The 13,292-nt window shown below is 39.1% G+C and overlaps 2 protein-coding genes across 3 annotated transcripts; both read left to right on the top strand.

Moving 5' to 3' along the window:
• Window positions 1-1,674: 1,674 nt before the first annotated feature.
• Window positions 1,675-4,584, top strand: LOC103947077 (fructose-bisphosphate aldolase 3, chloroplastic-like). Its single transcript, XM_009357923.3, has 6 exons — window positions 1,675-2,019; window positions 2,750-3,019; window positions 3,124-3,233; window positions 3,353-3,443; window positions 3,627-3,896; window positions 4,065-4,584. The coding sequence occupies exons 1-6, from the start codon at window positions 1,858-1,860 to the stop codon at window positions 4,341-4,343; spliced, it is 1,182 nt and encodes a 393-aa protein (XP_009356198.2). The 5' UTR covers window positions 1,675-1,857; the 3' UTR covers window positions 4,344-4,584.
• A 321-nt stretch (window positions 4,585-4,905) lies between these two features.
• Window positions 4,906-13,067, top strand: LOC103947078 (DExH-box ATP-dependent RNA helicase DExH5, mitochondrial). Of its 2 annotated transcripts, XM_048573135.1 has the most exons (20): window positions 5,356-5,485; window positions 5,739-5,930; window positions 6,099-6,253; window positions 6,328-6,415; window positions 6,565-6,801; window positions 6,908-7,003; window positions 7,263-7,451; window positions 7,553-7,712; window positions 7,789-7,919; window positions 8,102-8,269; window positions 8,352-8,624; window positions 8,868-9,062; window positions 9,439-9,642; window positions 9,990-10,059; window positions 10,174-10,322; window positions 10,543-10,848; window positions 11,151-11,210; window positions 11,297-11,449; window positions 11,611-11,721; window positions 11,946-13,067. In XM_048573135.1, exons 2-20 carry the CDS (start codon window positions 5,928-5,930, stop codon window positions 12,411-12,413), a joined length of 3,216 nt encoding a protein of 1,071 aa, XP_048429092.1. In that variant the 5' UTR covers window positions 5,356-5,485; window positions 5,739-5,927; the 3' UTR covers window positions 12,414-13,067. The 2 variants fall into 2 exon arrangements, with proteins under 2 accessions (XP_009356199.2, XP_048429092.1); XM_009357924.3 differs by lacking the exon at window positions 5,739-5,930 and having other exon boundaries at window positions 4,906-5,485.
• Window positions 13,068-13,292: the final 225 nt, after the last annotated feature.

The raw sequence follows: 13,292 nt of genomic DNA, 5'->3' as shown, positions 1-13,292 counted from the left end.
CTAATAGTGCATTACTTCTTTTTCCCATACCCTTTTTTTTCCACAATAATTCATCCCACAAATTTTTTTTTTCTTTTGAAAATTGTATTTGCAATCTTATGATCCGGTTAATTAACAAAAATTGTTACCCTTTCCACGTTTTTCCTAGAACATTTGTATAACTTCTCTAATAAAAATAAGACCACATGAGTCAATATGAAATAACTTCAACTGAGCTAATATAGCTCGTCGAATGAAAACATCATATAAAAAATAAATATCACCTTTTTTAACTGACATTATCAAGTTTTACTTAATTCATTATTTTTAGAAAACGGAAATTTTCATTCGCCTTTACCAAAGAGAAAATAAAGCCTCATTTGGCCTATGTTAAATTTGTCGGATTTGGATTCTCTCCTGAACTCAGCATCCTGAGCCTACTGAGCAAATCATATGGGCCATTGGATTTTGATCCAACGGTTACAAACAGGGAGCCCCTCTAAAAGTTATAATAATTGTAGTCATTTGATCAAACTCCAACGATCCATATTATTTGTTCAGTAGGCTTAGGATGCTGAGCTCGGGAGAGAATCCAAATCCAAATTTGTCATGCAAGCACTGAATCGTGAATTACGAAGGAGATGGGAGATCTTTTTCCTCTCCTCTTCATTGCATTGTTATTGTAGTGTTTAATTCTATTTTAATAAAGAAATATAAATCGACAGACAGTTATGCTAATAATGTATTAAAGATAAAGTGTAGAGTAAAAGAAAATAGAAACTTACAAGAGAGAAAATGAAGGAGAAATCAAGGTCATCTTTCATTTTCATTAGGGTACTTACTTATAGGCTTATGGTTTACATAAAAAGGTGCAAAAGTATTGAGATATTACATGTTCGCCGTAAGTGAACAAACACATAATTAACAATACTTACAACATTTTTTTAATCAAATTTAGAGATGCAATTGTCATTCTAAAAGTAGAAATATTATACATACATTTTCTATAACAAATAAATAAATAAAAGAGAGCTTATTTTTATAAGAAAATTAATGAAATGAGCTTGAAAACTTTGAGTTTTAACTTTAAGGATAAAATAAAGGGTAAAATGAATAGTATCATGATTGACTTTTTAGTGTAAAAATGTTTTTTTTTTTTGTTAAAATGAACAGTACAGAAGTCTTTCGTTAAAGTTCCCTATTTTTATTAGCGTGATAATAGTAATAGTTTAAACAATAATTATTAAAGAGAGGAGAGTCAAAATAAGTGAAACTCGCAAAAGGACACATAAACAATAACTTTTACAAATATTTTTAGGTCAATTACACTTTACTATCTCAAGTTTGAGGTCTATTACAACTTTATACAATATTTTCAAAACATATCATTTTTAATGTAAAAATATAATTTTTTGTTAAAATAAACAATATCAAAACCTTTTCATTAAAGTTATCATTCTTTTTCTCCACCTACCTAAAGCAAGCCGTATTTGCAAGTTGTCAATTGTTAGGAAAGGGTAAACATGACCCGACCCGTTTAATACCCCCAATTTCATTTTCCTCGGCAGCGTGCAAGGACAGTATAGTCATTTAAGAGAGGGTAATCTGGTAAATCACTCACTGATACAATATGGACCGTTTGGTAGGCTCGCACGTTGCTTGTCCGATTACAAGTTTACAACCCGTAAAGCCAACTGCGGACTCTCCAAAGAATAACGACGTCTTGTTTTTACATCACTCTCTCTTTCTCTCTCTCTTCGCAGTCACCTACCCCCCTCCCCGGTCAGACTTAAATCAGCAAGAAAACCAGCATTTTCTCGGGAAACAAACAACCAGTCGACCTCTCCAAAGTAATTTTGATCGTCTTTGCTCGAAGCCATGGCCTGTTCCAACTTCGCGAAGCTTAATGCGTCGTCGTCTCAGTGGATCGGACAGCAGTCCTTCACTCAGCGCCCAGGATCATCGACTAGCCTCGCTACTCTCCGAGTCGCCGTCCCGATCCGAGCCAAGGCCTACACCGACGAACTCGTCCTAACCGCTGTGCGCATCTCATTAACTTATTTTCAATTTGCTGATATTTATGGACAAATCGAAATTTTTGTTTGTTGATTTCATCGGTGGCTGAATGTTTGAATCTTATATTAGACTGATCTTTTTTTTATGAATTACTATTTATTTTTCTGTTATTCGATTTGATTTGTTTGTTTCAGTATTGATTTTAATTTTCACTGCTTTGTTGAATTAGACTTCTGTGAATTCGAACTCAAGATTGAAATGAACTGTTTCTCCACTATGATTGATTTGCTTAATTCAATTTATTAATAGGTCACTATCACTAAGTAGTAACTAGTAAGGTCTAGTCGTATTCCGCTTCACTTGGAAGTGTCTCATGTTCGACTCGCTCAGATGGTGACTTTCATACCTAATTATTATGGCCCGTCGTGTGGTCTAGTGCTATTCCTGTTCGATTGATTAATATATTTGTTCTTGTTTCTTATGGATTCTCTAAATAGAAGAAAAGTATTTGGTAACCGTTAGAAAGATTTTGGTTACTACGAATTGGAAATTTGTGTTTCTGCTTCCCTGTGTAGTTTGATATAACACTGCTTGTATTTGGAAGATTTTGGTTACTACAAATTGGAAATTTATGTTTCTGCTTCCCTTTGTAGTTTGATATAACACTGCTTGTATTTGGGTTTAATTGATTTCTCCGTCGCAGCTTTATTATTGTATCTTTTAACTTGGTTTTGCTTCTTTTTGGATGGTACAGAAAACCATTGCATCCCCTGGTCGTGGTATACTTGCCATTGATGAATCAAATGCTACTTGTGGAAAGAGGTTAGACTCTATTGGGTTGGACAATACCGAGGTTAACCGACAGGCTTACAGGCAGCTTTTGTTGACCACCCCTGGCCTCGGCGAATACATTTGTGGTGCCATTCTTTTCGAGGAAACACTTTACCAGTCTACAACCGATGGGAAGAAATTTGTGGATGTGTTGCGTGACCAGAAAATTGTACCTGGAATCAAAGTTGACAAGGTTTGTGGCCACCAGGACATATGTGTTCTATAGCTTGATTAATTTCTTGAAGTACTTGGAATTAGATCCCTAATTGTTATTCACATTCTTTTTCCGTGGTTCAGGGTTTGGTTCCCCTGCCGGGATCAAACAATGAATCTTGGTGCCAAGGCTTAGATGGATTGGCTTCACGATCTGCTGAGTACTACAAGCAAGGTGCTCGTTTTGCTAAATGGTAAGTCATTTAATCTCTTGTGGACATCTGCTCCATAGAGGTCCTTTTATTGTTCTGTCCAGTTGGTATAATTCTATTTGACAGATAAATTTATCCAAGTGTCGGGTTGAAATGTGTAGGCGTACAGTTGTTAGCATTCCTTGTGGTCCTTCTGCTCTAGCTGTTAAGGAAGCTGCATGGGGACTTGCTCGTTATGCTGCCATTTCTCAGGTATGTTCACTTTTAGATAGCTAGTTGGATTTTGCAAAACAATTTCTGTTGTAAGAGTGAAATTTTTATTGATATTTGAAACATAAAAATTAGATTTTTTTCTTTTTGTTTAAAAAGTCGTTAGCAATGAATTGGTAGGTATTTTTTATTCTGTGTGATTCATTGCTTTGAAATTATTTGCAGGACAATGGTCTTGTGCCCATTGTAGAGCCTGAGATTCTTCTCGACGGGGACCACCCAATCGAAAGGACACTTGAAGTGGCAGAGAAGGTCTGGTCCGAAGTCTTCTATTACTTGGCTGAAAACAATGTGGTGTTCGAAGGAATCCTTCTTAAGCCCAGCATGGTTACCCCAGGGGCTGAACACAAGGAAAAGGCTACTCCAGAAGCCATTGCAAAGGCTACCCTCACAGTTCTTAAAAGGAGAGTTCCTCCTGCAGTACCTGGAATCATGGTAAGATTGCTCGATCACTTTTGCAATAGCTGTAAACTGATGCTCCATTCCTCCTGTGCCTATCAGCTTCACACGCCCTTAAATATTAGTTCAAGAACGTAGTACTTATGATATTTGTTACCATTGACCTATGAAGGCTGATTCATATTTGCTCCTTTCACTTAACAGTTTTTGTCAGGGGGACAATCCGAAGCAGAGGCAACCCTCAACCTGAATGCAATGAACCAAAGCCCCAACCCATGGCACGTATCCTTCTCATACGCACGTGCCCTGCAGAACTCTGTCCTTAAGGCATGGCAAGGACATCCAGAGAACGTGGACGCTGCACAAAAGGCACTTTTGGTGCGAGCAAAGGCAAACTCCTTGGCTCAGCTAGGAAAGTACTCTGCTGCAGGCGAGGACGAGGAAGCCAAGAAAGGAATGTTCGTCAAGGGCTATACGTATTAAGCCGGAAGCCGGAGTCTGAGGCAACTCATTCCTCTCCTTGGAAGTCGAAACTCGAGACGGGTGTAATTTACAGCAGTTTCTTTTTTGGTGTTAGCTTATGTATGCTGAGTAAAACCTTTTTGATTTCTTTTTTTCCCGTTAGAAGACACGAGGGATTGAATAAGACCGGTGATAAAAGGATATGTTTTGCCGAATGTAACTTAATTTGATGACAGTTCTCTCACGAGAATTATTATCGACACTTAAAAAGTCGTCATGCACTTCTCCACACGATTACATTTTTGGACGACATTAGCAACTTATTTTCTTGTAACTGACGCGAATATTATAATTACTCTGAATTTCTCAATTTCGCACACAAATAAAACCACGTGAGTACCTAAAGACAGCATGCCCATCTTTACCTTGCACATAATTTGCCATCTAAAATTATTTTTATTTGGGAAAGTGAGAACGCATGTACATTTTCTTGTAAAATTCGGGCAGGAAGGGAATTTAATTTTGTTTTTTCTTTTTAAATAAAAATAAGAGAAGTGTAAATACCAGAATACGGAAAGCGTTTATCTGCAAAAGAAAAGAAGCCCAGATTTACCTGATGTAGTTTAAAGCCGTGCAGAGCTGACGTGCGAACTCGAAGTACACTTAACTCTTCGCTTCCGGAGGGGAGACTCATTCGGACATTCATCTGATCTCGAACACGACGCCACTTTGCTGCCTCACCGTGCATGCCCTCTTCTTTCCTCCTCCTCCACCCATCTCCTCCGTCTCTGCAATTCCCTCACGCGTCGTCGCCGTCGCCTTCACATCCCAAACTGATTGCCTCCTCCTCCAAACCCTCACTCCTGGCGATGAAGGATCGGCCTCCTTCCTCGTACGGCTCCATCTACGTCCCTCCCCACCACCGCCTCCGCTCCGCCATCACCACCCCCAATTACACCTCCACTACTTCAGTCGGCTCCAAGCTCCGCGACAACCAGACTGCTGCTGCTCTCAACCAGAGGAGCAGCACCAATGGTGCTCTGGCGTACTACCAGACTCAGCAGCAGCAGTTTCAGAAGCCCAAGCTTCAGCACTCTTCTGCTTACGACGACGGCGTTTCCGAGGAAGGCTCCGATCGCGAAGCTGAGTTGCCGTCGCATCCGGTGAGGTTTTTGTAGGTGAATTGTGTGCGCGTGTAGAGTTGTTAAATGGGGAATCCGCGTGTTTACTAAGTGTGAATTGGTAATCGGGTTTCATTTAGGGCTCAGACTCTGAAGTTTTGAGTGGTAGCTGGGGGTTTCAATTTTAGCTTTTAATTTGGTTGTTGATTGAGTCGTTTACCTAGTGCGATGTGAAATGCTGTGTCGATTTTCGATATGAATTGCTGGTAGTTTATCCGAAGCTTAATGCGATTAGGTTGCGGGTGGTCGTACCATTGCATACTCAAAGCCATTTCAAGTACGCATTGACCGATAAGAAATTCACTTTAGCCGGTTGGAATGGGGAGTTTTGCAACCACATTTTCCTCGCAGTATGGAAATAGTATATGATGGAGTGGTTTCCTTTGCCCTGTATGAAGTTCTTATCAGCTGCTAATCGCTCAAAATGGCATACTGTGTAGCCTTTTCAAGCCCTTACATCTTAAATTAATCCAAGGCATACCATTATGACTGTTTTATTAACGCATCAAAGCATGATGTTTACGGAGATTTCTATCCAGTTGAAAGGTCTAACATATATAAATGCTTTTGGTATTTGTTTATCTGAACATTGCAGACACAGAGTCCTTACTCATCTGATAATGAGTGGGAACGGAAATTAACCATGCTGTTACGTGACAAGGAGAAGCAAGAGTTGGTTACAAGGGAGAAAAAGGATAGATGCGACTTTGAGAAAATAGCTGCTTTGGCAAGCAGAATGGGGCTTTATAGGTATCTTTGGTTTTTGTCAGCATGTAAGTGTTTTGATAACTTTATAGAAGTCTGACCGTAAGTATCTTTGACAGCCATCTGTATTCGAAAGTTGCTGTGTTTAGTAAGGTCCCACTGCCAAACTACAGATTTGACCTGGATGATAGGCGCCCTCAGAGAGAGGTAATTCTGATTAGTTTACTTATATGAAATTGTAACAATAGATTAGCTAGGAATTTAGGACAGCTTCCCTCCACCTCATGATGTTTTTAATGCCTCAGTTTGTACTTCGTTCTACACGGTTCTTAAGTGAAGGTTTTTAAATTTGAAAGGTGACCTTGCCTCTTGGGTTGCTGAGGAGAGTTGAGGGATATCTTGGAGAGTTCCTTTCCCAGAAGTCTAGGACAAAGGAAGATCTTTCCTTTTCTACATCAAACAGTAGTGGCAGCATTGCTACTGACGAAGGGCTTTTTGAGCAACCAGAATCATTTGCGTCAAGTAAGGGTGTGATGGAAAAACTTCTTTGGCGGAGAAGTATGCAGCTGCATGATAAGCAACAAGCTTGGCAGGTTTGTCTTACCTTGGCATATTGCTCTGCACGATTCCATTTAGTGATAACTCATAAGATGAATCATGTGTTTTGTTCTATGTTTTTGTAATATTTTTTTCTTTCAGGAATCTCCCGAAGGTAGAAAAATGCTTGAACTTCGCAGAAGTCTTCCGGCCTATAGAGAGAAGGATGCATTATTGGCAGCAATTTCACGAGATCAGGTGTGATTAAATTTTCAGGAAAATTCATTCAAGATGTTTATTCTGACTTCCTAGTTTTACAATTCAGTAGTTGGCCTGTGTTCATGGTCGGTTCTTTTCTCTCGTAAGCGGTGGTCATTTTTTCTTTGTTTTATGGGTCTTCTCAAATGTAAGGTAGTAGATGTGGATACATGCTGAATCATGCAATTATTTTAATTCAATTATGCAAAGGTGGCCTGTAACCTCTGTGTATAATTTTTTGGCACGTTTGTACTTGTAGGTTGTTATCATATCAGGTGAAACTGGCTGTGGCAAGACTACTCAAATTCCACAATTCATTTTAGAATCTGAGATAGAAGCTGTTCGTGGAGCTGTTTGTAGTATTATATGTACACAGCCTAGACGAATATCTGCTATGTCTGTTTCTGAAAGAGTTGCTTCAGAGAGAGGGGAGAAATTGGGTGACTCGGTTAGTTTCCTGGCATACTTGATCAAATTATTACCCTTCAGATAAAAAGAACTGATGTTTTCTTTTTCTTTTAACCTTTCCAAGCATTCCTTTGGTCTTAGGTTGGGTATAAGGTTCGGTTAGAAGGTATGAAGGGGAGGGACACTCACCTTCTCTTTTGCACCACTGGCATTTTGTTGAGAAGATTACTAGTTGATAGAAATTTGAAAGGTATATCTCATGTGATTGTGGATGAAATTCATGAACGTGGAATGAATGAAGGTAAATTATAGCTAGATCAAGGCTTCAATTTTCGAAGATAAGGGGTGATTTCTCACTGGAAATAATTTGATGCCAGATTTTCTGCTTATTGTTCTCAAGGATCTCCTTCCTCTGCGACCAGAACTTAGGCTGATTTTGATGAGTGCAACCCTAGATTCTGAGCTTTTCTCATCCTACTTTGGTAGAGCTCCGATAATTCATGTTCCAGTAAGTTAAAAATTCCTGTGCATTTCCGTTAAAAAATGTGTATTTCCTTTTATGTTTGAGGGGTTTTATGCATGAATGCATATTTCTATTTGTTTCATGAGGGAAGTCTTATTGATGATTGCAGAGGTAGATAATAATGTCTAATATGGTTAGTCTATCTTTGTTGTTTTCCTCTAAACTAGGGTTTTACATATCCAGTTCGAACTCATTTTCTGGAGGATGTTCTGGAAATTACGGGATGCAAATTAACGCCATACAATCAGATTGATGATTATGGTCAAGAAAAGATGTGGAAAATGAGCAAACAGGCGCCAAGAAAGAGGAAAAGCCAAATTGCTTCTGTTGTTGAGGTATACAAGTTACTGCATAAACGGTTTTGTTCTTTTTCATTTTCTGTATCTTCTCATTTTTGCTCTCATGGAATGTATTCAGGATGCACTTAAAGCAGCCGATTTTAAGGAGTATAGTCCGGAGACTCGGGAGTCTCTAGCATGTTGGAATCCTGATAGTATCGGTTTTTATCTCATCGAGTATCTCTTGTGCAATATCTGTGAGAGTGACAAGCCTGGTGCCATTCTAGTTTTTATGACTGGGTGGGATGACATCAATTCTCTGAAGGAAAAGTTACATGCCAATCCTCTATTAGGTGATCCAAGCCAAGTCTTGTTACTAGCATGCCATGGTTCTATGGCAAGTACTGAGCAGGTAAATTTTTTAGTGCCCTGAGAATTGTACTATCTCTAGCATAATTTGTTTGCGTATGCTTGTAGTACGCTGTTCAGGCATGTATTTTTGTTTATGGTAATTAATTAATTAATGCTGCCATAATTTGTGTTCAACTTTAGTGAATGAAAGAATTACTACCAAATCTACTCTCTAGCCCATTTTCAAATGGTGGTTTCTCATGGTTTCTCATATTTGTATTGTTTCCATGTTGACTGCATGCAGAGGTTAATATTTGATGAGCCTGAGGATGGAGTGAGGAAGATAGTGCTGGCTACTAATATTGCTGAGACAAGCATCACGATTAATGATGTTGTTTTTGTACTTGATTGTGGAAAGGCAAAAGAGACTTCATATGACGCACTGAATAATACTCCTTGTTTGCTTCCTTCCTGGATTTCCAAGGTTTCTGCCCAACAAGTAAGGATGTGTTCTGGCTGAAGTTTTTTGTCTCTTAGATGAAATCTATTCCTAGGTTGTTGACCTACATCGTTGTGTGCACGCATGTGTGGTAGAATGAGTAGCAGAAATTATTTTTATAATTGGACAAGTTCCATTAAATTAACAGTTTTTCTTTATAATTCTCTTGAGATCATTAGAGTTTCTGTGTAAACAGTAAACACCCAACAGGGGCAACAGGCTATAAACGCTTATTTACATGTTGTTCTTTCTATATGTGTGTGCATGCTTATGTGATTTCATGTGGGCCACTTTGATTTTCCTTAATGTTCAGTACATTTCAAGTTTCAGTCTGTTACCTTGATTAATTACGCTCCTCTCTGCTTATATATTGTAGAGAAGAGGAAGAGCAGGACGTGTCCAGCCCGGGGAATGTTATCATCTCTATCCTAGATGTGTGTATGACGCATTTGCAGAGTATCAGTTACCGGAGATTTTGAGGACACCTCTGCAGTCTCTCTGTCTGCAAATAAAAAGTTTAAACCTCGGAAGCATTTCTGAGTTCTTATCTAGGGCTCTGCAGTCACCAGAGTTACTTGCGGTAAAAGTCTATTTTATATTTATCGACCTAATATTTTTTAACTTAAATCTTCAGTTGCACAATTTTTTGTTGCTGAAGGCTTATTGAGAATAGTTGTAATTTGCTTTTCATTGTAGCTCTACTTTCTTGCACTAATTAAGTTTGTTAATTCCTTAGCATTCAGTGCATATGCTTATTAATGTCTGTCATGATATCTTAGTGGCATATGGTGCTTTAGTTGCACCCTGCACACGTGCAGCTCAAGGCTTACCCCAAATTGTTCCTCCTGAAATTATGTTGTGCTTATTCTCACTCACATTTTGCTGCTTGTCTGCAATTCACATTTTTTCTCTTGATATCTTTTACAGGTGCAAAACGCCATAGAGTATTTAAAGATCACTGGGGCCTTGGATGAGAAAGAGAATCTGACTGTTTTAGGTGGGAAGATATGTCTTTATTCAATTATGCACTGTGATGCTTGCAACTCTTTGTAATGGTTGAGAGATTAAATTTGAAAGTCATAAACCTAATGCAGTCTAAATCACTTGACAGGACGCTATCTAACTATGCTTCCTGTGGAGCCAAAACTTGGAAAGATGCTCTTGCTAGGCGCCATTTTCAACTGCCTGGATCCAGTTTTGACTATTGTTTCTGGGCTTAGTGTCAGAGATCCTTTCCTAACACCATTTGACAAGAAAGACGTAAGCCACTCTCCATTCTCATTATATCTATCATGCTCTTTATTTCTTGGACAGAAATGGAGTGGAGGCAAATTGAGATAAATGCTTTGTTGGCTGAAGTTTTTTTTAGTCTTTTTGGGTGGAGGCGCAACATCGTAAAGTTGCATCAGATTTATAATTTGCCACTGTGTCATTATCATTAGAAACAATTTAAGGTTATTGTATTTGTTTGTCTTTGTAGCTTGCTGAGGCTGCAAAATCTCAGTTTTCCCGAGATAATAGTGATCACCTTGCACTTGTGCGGGCCTATGAGGGCTGGAAGGTTGCTGAAAGAGACTTTGCTGGATATGACTATTGCTGGAAGAATTTTCTTTCAGCACAATCGATGAAAGCTATTGATTCCCTTAGGAAGGAGTTCTTCTCTTTGCTTAGGGATACTGATCTTGTTGATGCCAACACCACCACTCATAACGCATGGAGTTATGATGAGCATCTCGTCCGTGCAGTTATTTGCTATGGCCTGTATCCTGGAATCTGCTCTGTTGTGGTAAGCACAGATCCATTTTCTTTTCCTTCCGCATTATAATTAAGCAGGATATAAGCTGTTCACTTCTCTAAAAATTTTATGCTGTCATTCTCCTCCCTCTGTTGGATTCATGATGGTTATCTCATGATTAACCCGTGTCTTACTAATCAAATTGGTAAGAAAGTTAAGTTAGCCACACGAATGTAACTGAAATTGCTTTATCAGTTTCAGTGTTTGTTCGTGTGTATGGTTTGTCCGATACACATAAGCATGATTGAATTCTTGTATAATTTTCTTGAGGACTTGCATAAATTGATATGCAGCACAATGAGAAGTCATTTTCACTGAAAACAATGGAGGATGGGCTGGTGCTGCTATACTCGGTAAGCATTCTTGTGCATCAGATTTAAGAAAAAGATGGCCCCAATTCTGTTTCTATTTAATCTCATGTTCTTTTTCATTTGTTTAGAACTCTGTCAATGCTAGGGATTCTAAAATTCCATATCCATGGCTGGTTTTCAATGAGAAGATAAAGGTGAACTCTGTTTTCCTACGGGATTCAACAGCTGTGTCTGACTCAGTGCTCCTCCTATTTGGTGGAAGTTTTTCGAAAGGGGATACAGTACGTATTTCGTTTCTGGTGTTTTCTGGATGTGTCAAGTAACTTATTTTCTGATTGTGGGAGTGGGGACATACTTATGCATGCTCGATTATGTCTATTTTCTGTTATCGTTATTGCTCCTTATTTAGTGATATAGTGTGATATATTTCCTGTTCTGGTAGGATGGACACTTGAAAATGCTGGGAGGATATTTGGAATTCTTCATGAAGCCTGCTGTAGCAGAAATGTATCAATGCTTAAAAGGGGAACTTGACCAGTTAATTCAAATCAAAGTAAGTGAAGCTATTACGAACTTAGTTTCTCCTAAGTTTTGACCTGATGGAGCTCTGTTGTTTCTGTTCTTGTAGTTTACTTATTTATTATGTATAAATATATATTTTATTATTTTAGGTCTCTTTCTAATTTACTTTCCCAGTTGCCAGTTGATGTGAGGTTTGAATATATTTTCTCCGAATGTTACCTCTGGCTAATGTCGAATATTGTGAATCCTGAACAGCTACTGAACCCCAGGATGGACACACATAGTTACCATGAACTTCTTTCTGCAATGCGGTTGCTGCTTTCGGAGGATCAAGGCGAAGGTAGATTTGTATTTGGCCGCCAGGTCCTTGCACTCTCAAAGTCAAAGCCATCTGTGGTGGCAGCACAGCCAGCCTTAGTTTCAAGAACTGAAAGTGGACCTGGGGGTGACAATTCTAAGAGTCAGCTCCAGACATTGCTCACACGAGCAGGATACAACGCACCTACCTACAAAACTATGCAACTGAAGAATAGCCAGTTCCGAGCTACAGTGGAGTTTAACGGAATGCAAATTATGGGCCACCCGTGTAACAACAAGAAGAGTGCAGAAAAAGATGCGGCAGCGGAGGCCATTCAGTGGCTGGTGAGTGGAACACAAATGGGCCATGAGGACATCAAACACATGTCAATGATGTTAAAGAGAAGCAAAAAGGACCACAATTAAATAAACTATTTGCCGATTTTCCCTCTCGAAAAAGGACTCTATGAGAGGGCGGTGAGCACAACTTGTGGTGCTTGCTTCGGAGAGACTTAGAATCAATGTGGTCGCAATGTCCAACTTGCTACCTGCCGCAGAAAACAGTGAAGGTCGGGCAGCATTATCACCACATAAAAGCCAGCAGATCTGGCCTTGTATCTACATTTTTTTACACCCACATTTGATCAGACATCACCAACAATAGTTTCCGAGATGCCAAACTTGTGGTTGGTTTTGGCTTGGTGGATCATCTGTCACGGGACACAAAGCTACATCGAGCTAAAGTTGACGAGATGGAAATCGACATGTTTTGGCCATTTCAGTTGTTGCATTTGGATCAAGACACTGATGATGACCAAAAGAGCTTATCAAAGACGGGTGCAATTGTAGTTGAACAGTACTTAGAAAGCGTCAAGGGGAAATATACACAACGCATTCACACAAGTAAAAAAAGTGATTACGCACGCCATCGCCGGATCGGATTTTCACTTTGCTGTAACATATTATTCTTCTGGATAGCTTGCCAAGGCTAATGTACTGTAATCGTAACTTTCTTTTCATCCCTCTTGTTAATAACCAGCTCCTTGTTAAAAAAAAAAAAAAAAAAAAAAAATTCCATAATGGCTCCCAGTATATTCATAGTATAACCGCGGTGAAATTGCCCCAGTTGGATTTAAACCGGTTATATTTGGACTCCCTCATTGGTCAAGCGCACCAACGGCAGAGAGAAACTTGCATGAAACAGAAAGCAGCATGCAACATGCGAGAGTTTTTTCTCGTAGAGCTGTCAAACTTGAGTAAGCAAAGAGTGTTACAAATTTACATGTTTGCATGTGGGAACCTATC

The sequence above is a fragment of a genome, unplaced genomic scaffold (assembly GCF_019419815.1).
Source record: "Pyrus x bretschneideri cultivar Hongxiangsu unplaced genomic scaffold, Pyrus_bretschneideri_v1 Contig63, whole genome shotgun sequence".
NCBI lineage: Eukaryota > Viridiplantae > Streptophyta > Magnoliopsida > Rosales > Rosaceae > Pyrus > Pyrus x bretschneideri.
This window is presented reverse-complemented; position numbering and strand designations above follow the sequence as displayed.